Consider the following 8,086-nt stretch of genomic DNA (forward strand, 5'->3'; position numbering starts at 1 on the left):
TATTTAATATGGTTATATTTAACAGCGGGAAAATTAAAAGTTTTATGCTTTCGATCTTTTTATAAATTTATATTCTTTGCCATAATACACGTTTTTCGCGTAGTTTCTCGCGCTTTACAAACCTCAGCGTGGCTTTCGGATGCGGGCTTTAGCACGAACAAATAAAAGTTTGCAATCTGCGTACTTTTGTGCATCTGCACTTTCCTGTAGTTTCAAATAACATTAGTAAAAAAAGAAAAAAATTCTATTTGTTGTTGGGATTTGTATCAAGGATTCTTTTTGTATTCTGAAAAAACATTTATTATATAACATTATATACTTAGCAATAATATAATCTGGTTAATATTTTTTTCAACACTCTTTATTTTATTTGAATTTTTATGTCTTATATACTTACATATACTATATATTTAATACTCAATTATTGTAAAAACTTTAACTATTTAAAAAAACTGTTTCATAATTCCAAAATTTTTAATTTTTTTTCAAGAGAAAGAATTTTAGAAAAGTTGAAGCACGTTGTACTTTGTAAATTTTCATTCAGTGTTAATTAAAAATTAATTAAAATTAATATTAAATTAGAGAAATGAAATAAAGTGAAATAAAATTTAAAAACAAAAAATATGAGAATTACGAAATTGTAAGTTTTAATTGAATAATTACTAGTAATATTGACTTACATTTTTTAATATGTAAAATTTTCGTACTTTTAAGAAACTTTTATATTTAAACTTATTGACAATCGATTTTAAAGATACATTCGTTACTGATGCTCGTTTGTTTGGCAGAGCGAAGTAATTGGGGCAAGTGAATCGCTAATTAGGTCACTTCGTGCATAAGTAAGTTCTATGGCTTTGACAGGGAGATTAATTAATTGTTGTCCGCGCACATTTCGGGTCCAGCTTTCAACAAGCTGCAGTTTTTTCTGTCTACAGTTCTTCTGACAAAATTGTAATTACGCTTTACCGAAACGCTTTTGTCTCCCATTGAACTACTTCTCTTAATTCGTCTTATACAAGCCGTTAAACTTTGCCGTTAACGACCGGCTGTATTAGCATACGAATGGATTGGAGTTGGTCGACTTGCGATTTCTCTTAATATAAGGCTACGCAATAATTAAGTTTTAACGAGGTAATACCGTTATAAGTACGAGTTTCTGGAATGTTATTAATATATGGCAAAGCTTGTAGCGAATCAGTTTCGCGGGAATTATGGGAAGATTATGGACAGAAGTGCGTATTTGAGTGAAATTTGTAGCGTATAATTCAAAGTTTGCACATATTTGACGGGGAATGCAGTTCTATCAAGTTTCACTTAATACACGGGTATCAGATGTGGGTGAAACCGGAGGTGAAATAAGTATTCAAGTGATGCAAAAATTCTCACATAACGCATTTATGATAATATTCCATATTTTAATAGGTTGAATAATTTTAAAATCATATTTCTTCTCATATACGGTGAAACTTTATATTTAATTTGATATCGTGATCCGACTGATTATTAAACTGTTAAAATATTTTTATAAAATGTGTAGGAAATTATTATATATATATATATAAAATATTATATCAGGTTACATATTTTGTCGCAGCACGTTATTTATTCACGGTATTCTTGCATTACATTATCATAATCAAACTCCATTGTCAGTCTGTTACAACGTCATTGATTTTCGATAATGCTTATAAGAAACCGATGGTGGCGTCGCGCGTCGCCTCGGTTTACATAAAAACAAAGTGACTCTTGTAATTAAAAGTGATCATCAATTGCTCCCACGCTATCTCAAGTATCATGCGCCTTTACAGGATACAGCATCATCGAGAGCGCGATGTCTCTCTACATCAACTACTTTACTACTTGGTAGCGGTCTATCGAAAAAAAAAAGTTTGTGTGTGTGTATCTTTTGCAGGTCGGCCAGGCCCTTGCCATGCGATGTCGTTGCAGAGCCCCAGACTTCGACATTACAGGTCGAAACATCAAATCAGATATATGCCTTCTAAAAAAGTTTTCAGTATGTGCTGTATACAATGAGAAAAAAAATATGCGGCTCTCTCGCTCTATAGTAATTTGTATATATATATTATATTATGTAATATATATATATATATATATACATCTCGAGTTTCTTTATGCATCCACGCTTTTGGAATGACGTTCATCGGCGCTCGCGAAACACGCTGCGGTAACATTTCTAGACCGGAAGCTGATATCGACTTGTGTGATCTCGACGATCTCGAGTTTTGCATACGTTAGAATGAGTTCTTGAGTTTACTCGCTTCTCCTTTGAAACCTGCCTTATTCATATTTAAATCTATGTTAATTCCGAACGACGTAAAGAATTCAATTTTACATATATTAAACATTAAACGGAACGTGTCATTGTCGTGGTAATTTTATATAGCGCGAATGTCTTAAAATTGAGGATAAAAAATAATAATATTGGTTTTTTTATTTTGTATCTATAAGTGTCATGATCATGATTAAATTGATGTTAAATATATTTTTATTTATTTTCTAAATGTGATGCGAGAATGTTTACGATGTTTGTTGCAAGATCTATTTCTGTTCGTTACATATCAATTTGTCGGAAATATTTCGCGTTATTTTCTAAAATTCCACATTCGCGCTAACATAGATTCTGAGATTATTCTCGCGTATCTCTATCAGACGTCGACATGGTCGAGCTTACACAACTGTCGTTTTTAATTATTACACTTGCGTTCTTGTGTCTATTGTACATTGTTAGAGTGTTGTTCTACTTAGCTACGTTTGTATTATCTTGGATATCTCGTTAAGTTCTTTCGATCGTATCTACGAAGTGGGCGAAGTAGACGAAGCGTGGTTTCGTGGCGATAAAGAAGCAGGAAGAGGCTCGCATCTGTATATATCAATACCTCGTGCGCCTCCACCCGCTGTATCTCGAATACCAGAATAGCTTCACGCAAAATCGAGCATGACGATCATCCCTATCGTGAACGCGTTTTTTTCGAGGGCTTACGAGAGAAACCACGACTTCGACAAATTATCACTTTCAAGCGCTCTGTTGGCATGGCCTGGTTTCACGTAACTTTATCGTTGAGAGATGCACCTTCTTCTTCCGTTGAAAGTTCTTCCGTTCCGCTTGCGAGCGGACGTCGCGCTTTCCTTGCCGACTTAAACCAAGACCGCACGCTTCCTCTTTTCCAGGACCATGACAGCGATCTGCTTCGTGTGCAACCTGCCGATCCTAAGTCATCAAGTTGGGCTGATATGGCAGGGTGGCAACGGCTGGGACGACCTCGTGCGAGAGCAAGTGGAGGAGTCCACTCTGAGGCAACGCCTGGGTATGCATAGACACGCTTTTAGCCCGTAACCAGAATTTTTTCGCACGAAAGCACATTATGGAAATTCGTTGGTTTTTCTCATGCAAAAGTGCTTTGAATTCATTTTCATGCGGATTGTAATGGTGGTGTGTGTGATTTGCGGAAATATTAAAGTCAGAAGTTAATGGTATTTATATTGTCTTCTACTTTTTTCGAGAGTAAAATGCATTCTTTAAAAAAAAAAAAAATATATATTGCTAAATAGAAAATTATAACACAAAAGAATGGCGTTTTGAGAATAAAGAAATATAATGGTATGATTAATATATTTCATATTTTCATTTCTCGAGATCTTCAATTTTCTCTATTAGATATATGTAAAATATATATATGTAAAAATAATGTTTCAATATTGACAATCTACTTTAATAAAGCTACAAGAACTCCTATTAAACTCCATTATATTACTGTACTGTATCGGATTTTTGTAACAACTCGATAATAAGACAGCATTATCTTACAATTTACCGAATAACCATCTCTTCGGTATATAGCGTAATGTATTTGCCCTTAGGAACAGGCAGACGAGATTCCGCGGCACAGATCACGTCAATCTCGCCACCTGGCGAAACTCAAGATTGTTCACCGACGAACCAGCGCCGACGGCGATCGAGTCTCGCTCAATTGACTGATATTCTGCGGGAATGGGGTGGCGGAGGTATTTCCACGAAAAGCAGCCGTGGCAACAAGCTTTGTCGAAGAGAAACCTTGGCGGATATCGCCAAATCGCTACCGTGGTCGCGACAAACTACCACGGACGCCAGCCATTTGGTCAGCCTGCGAAAAAGGCGGGAGAGTTCGGTCGACAGCGGCATCCGGAGCCAAGTGTCCAGCAAGTCCAGACGAGATTCCGCCATCAGTGACCTTAAGAACGATATAGCCAAACTTTGGAGCAAAAAGGATGTATTGCTGCAACCACAGCCGCCGCCCACTGTCATCTCGCCCACGCCACGCCGAGGTAAAGTTTTCAACGAGAGGAAAGTCGCTTTATCAGTCTAAAAATAGCACGTTTACGTTATCTACATTGGAAATCCCGTTTCACGGAGAATGGATCCACTAATTTCGCGAGTCGCGAATACTAAAGTAAATTGGGGATGTCTGTGTGGAAATCATGAATTTTATATTAGGAACAAATTAAGTTTCGTTATATCTATATCGGTTCAGAATAATCGAGTTCGGAAAAAGTTTAGAGAAGATGGCACATCCCATTTTCTTTTAATGGTTATGACGACATAATGTGTAGACTTGTACGGAATTTTTGAATTATTATATTGCATTTCAATTTTAATAATTTTTATTTTTACGTCAGTGAATCTTATTTTTAAATTAAAAGACAAGAAAGTTTTTGTAATCTATATTAGCAAAGTAATGATTATTCATATCAAATATTTCTTTCAATGTACATATGCACAAAACATAAATTTTCGAACGATGTAAAGAAAACTTATCTTTACGGAAGAAATGCATTTAAATTGCTTAAAGAATTGTACATGTATTTTGTTGACTATTTTTATATTGCAGGCTCAGGCGAATCGAGAAATTCTCGTCGCGGTTCGGGAGAGAGCGCAAGGTCTAGGAGGGATTCAGTGATTACGGGACAATCTCAGATACGGGACAGTCCCGGTGATCGTAAGCACAATTGTCGTCATCACAGACGTAGGCAATCTCAACAATCTGTCGATGGAGGTGGTGTCACGCCTACGAAATATTATAGAAATGATCAAAGACCAAGCGCTTCCAGTACAGACAGCGCGGGTAGCAATACGGTTCGGTTAGTTAAATTACAATAAATCAATTAGATCTTAATAAATTTACTTAACAAATATGAGAAATAATTCAACTTTCAGAGTTAATTATTTTCAATATTGATATGTTATAAATTGTATATAAGTAATTTTCACAATTAATTATTTTCAATGATCCGTTAATTGATACGTTACAAGTTGTGTAAATATAGATAAAGGAAATAAAGGTTTTGCTGACATATCTAAAAGTTAAATACAAATCTGAAAATATAATTTTGTTGGATCACATTTAAATTACGTAAATTTAAGTTAATTGCTACAAAAAAAATAGAACTTTCAGCACTGCTCATTATATTTAAAAATTATAATTATATCGAATATAGTTAGAGTCCAGTACTAGTAGTCTAATATAGAAAATCCAATGTAGGTGTCAATCACACACTGTGTAACACAGTGAATCATCCTTGTTATTTACCTATATTAAACAAGGATAACATAATTCACTGTTACACAGAGTGTTGTACAATGTCTGACTGTGTTCTTGCTGGAAAACACGTAGTTAGTTGATGGCCCAAAAAATTATTTTCAAATCTGTAGCTAAGCGTTTTTAGATGTTTCAGCAAAACCATTTTTTCTGTGTAATATATTGTACGATGCTAAATAATAGGACTTGTTTAATCTAAAATTATTTATTCGTGTTTGCATTAATAAAATACAATATACCTGGCTTATTAATTTTCTTCTATCGCAGAGAACATCTGGAGGCTCAGAGGAACTCCACGGACAAAAGTGAGAGATCGAGTAGCATCGAAGGCAAAACCCAATCAACAGGTTCCACCATGATTGATACAAAGATGGTGATGACGACGTCCTTGATAGTTAATGGGAAAGGGCCGGTTGTTATCACGACTACCGATTTGAAGACAATGTCGCTCAACACTTCGCCAGTGATGTCCACCTTATGCCAGACTATGTCGACCTTAACTGTAGACACAAAACCCGTGATTGAAAACAAAATTGGTGTCAGCTTAGACGCATCCATGAATCCACCGACCATCGTTATGTCCTCGGTAACACCACCGGCGATTTCACCGACGGCCGGAAGCAGCCTTCCGCTTCCTGGGACTTCGACTTCCGGTAGCTCCAGTCCAGTCGGCTCCCCGAATGTCAATAATACACCTACGCATCCGTTACTTTCCACTCGAAGAGACTCGACCACGCAGGTAGCGGTTATCGATAGATCTCTTTTTTTGTGATAAAGGATAGCAATTAAGCAGCTCATACTATGAAATTATAATATTGTTTTTATTAATATTTCAAAAAGATCTTCCAACTGCCTCTCTCTCTTTAATTATTTAATGAAATAATTTTATAATTAGAGATCTTTAATTTCGTTTGAGGATCATTGATTTTATAATGGTCATCGATTCTTTTGACAGTGTAATTTCAAGGGTAAAGAAGTCTCGCCGAGTAAACTGTCGAGGCTAATACGCCAACATGCAGCAATTGATGAATCGATGCCACCCACAGGACGACGTGGTAGCCAACCAACTTTATCGCCTGATCCTGAAGATGGAGGTAGGTACCAACTGTTGTAGCAAATTTTTCTACTTTTAAGTTTTTAAAATTTTGATTAAGACTTTTAAATTTTGGCGATTGATATGTTAACATTTAAATCATTTTTTAATTAATGTCTTGCAAAAATTTCTTTTATATATAAATAATGTGTGATTGAAGAAGAAAAGTATTAAAAAAGGACATTTCTATAATTGAATAAATGACAAAATATATTAATCTTGATGTATGTTTGAAGGTCGAAAAGCACGGAGAGACTCTTTAAGCCCGGATTCTGCTTCTTACCTACGACGTCGCGATTCAAAAAGTCATCTGAGTCCTGATAGAAATGTCGATAAGAGAGATATCAGCCCTATCAGACAGAGAAAGAGTCGATTAAGAAGACAGTCCACCTCAATTGCTGGTCGGCCATCACGGTACCTGCATTCTATTGATTTTTTTAACATATATGGTGTAAACAATGCTTCGTTCGATGTACTCTTATTCTATTATCAACACTTCAAATTATTCATTTTGAAATATTTTATTTTAACGTTGTGTAAGATTTTGTATATTAAAATATTGTTATATATAATTAATTAATATTATAAAATATTTTTATAAATTTACAATACATCACATATGACATTTTTAGATACTTATATTATTTCAATTTGTTTTTTTATAAATAAGAAAAATTATAACGGGATTAATTTGTAATTAAGAGAGATATTTTTCATTTACTTTATAAAGTAATTTACTTTCATTTACTTTTGTCAGATAAAGTTCATTTAAATAGATATAAATTAAATATATGAATTAAAATGGATATAAAAATCCGAACAATAATTTCATAAAAGTTTATAGATGTGCTCGATGTCGTGTTACTATAACACGGCAGTGTCTCACGTCATGTTTTAACGAGATACTACCGTGTCTTCAGATTTTGAATTTAAAGCTAGGCAATCGTGTTTCACATCGAATTTTGTATTACAGTTCGCCGGACAGTTCTTCGTGTTCGTCTAGAGAGCCCAGTCCTTGCGCTCGCGCACCCGGTAATATTCACCATGCGCCGATAATTCGACGGCAATCCACCACGGAGGAGATCCTGATAGCGCGCGGTTTTCGACGGCAGAGTACCACCGAAGAAATGATACGATGCCGTAATTTTAGACGCCAGAGCTCTCAGAGCGACGATACGGTTTGTTCCTTTCGATAATTCACAATAAACTCCATCTTACAATTAGGATGAATGTATTAAAAGAATAATCATTCAAATTTTTTTTAACAAAGAAAACTTTGTCAGAATTTTTATTAAAAATTTCCAAAGAAAAGTATTAATGGATACATTTAATAATTTCTAGTAGTTTTTTTTACTTTAAAAATAAATTTTATAAAGTAACATCAATCTTGAAATACTTG

The 8,086-nt window shown here is 34.8% G+C and overlaps 1 protein-coding gene across 1 annotated transcript in view; it reads left to right on the forward strand.

Annotated features, from left to right (window-relative positions):
• Positions 1-1,935: 1,935 nt before the first annotated feature.
• The window catches only part of LOC105617466, a 37,088-nt gene continuing 30,937 nt past the window's right edge, over positions 1,936-8,086 (forward strand). Inside the window, exons 1-8 of the mRNA XM_012199022.1 lie at positions 1,936-1,970; positions 3,190-3,326; positions 3,880-4,323; positions 4,887-5,136; positions 5,862-6,333; positions 6,550-6,688; positions 6,924-7,101; positions 7,661-7,865. Coding sequence (XP_012054412.1) covers positions 1,936-1,970; positions 3,190-3,326; positions 3,880-4,323; positions 4,887-5,136; positions 5,862-6,333; positions 6,550-6,688; positions 6,924-7,101; positions 7,661-7,865 — 1,860 coding nt within the window. The remainder of the gene's footprint in view (positions 1,971-3,189; positions 3,327-3,879; positions 4,324-4,886; positions 5,137-5,861; positions 6,334-6,549; positions 6,689-6,923; positions 7,102-7,660; positions 7,866-8,086) is intronic.

The sequence above is a fragment of the Atta cephalotes genome, assembly GCF_000143395.1.
Source record: "Atta cephalotes unplaced genomic scaffold scaffold00013, whole genome shotgun sequence".
Taxonomy (NCBI): domain Eukaryota; kingdom Metazoa; phylum Arthropoda; class Insecta; order Hymenoptera; family Formicidae; genus Atta; species Atta cephalotes.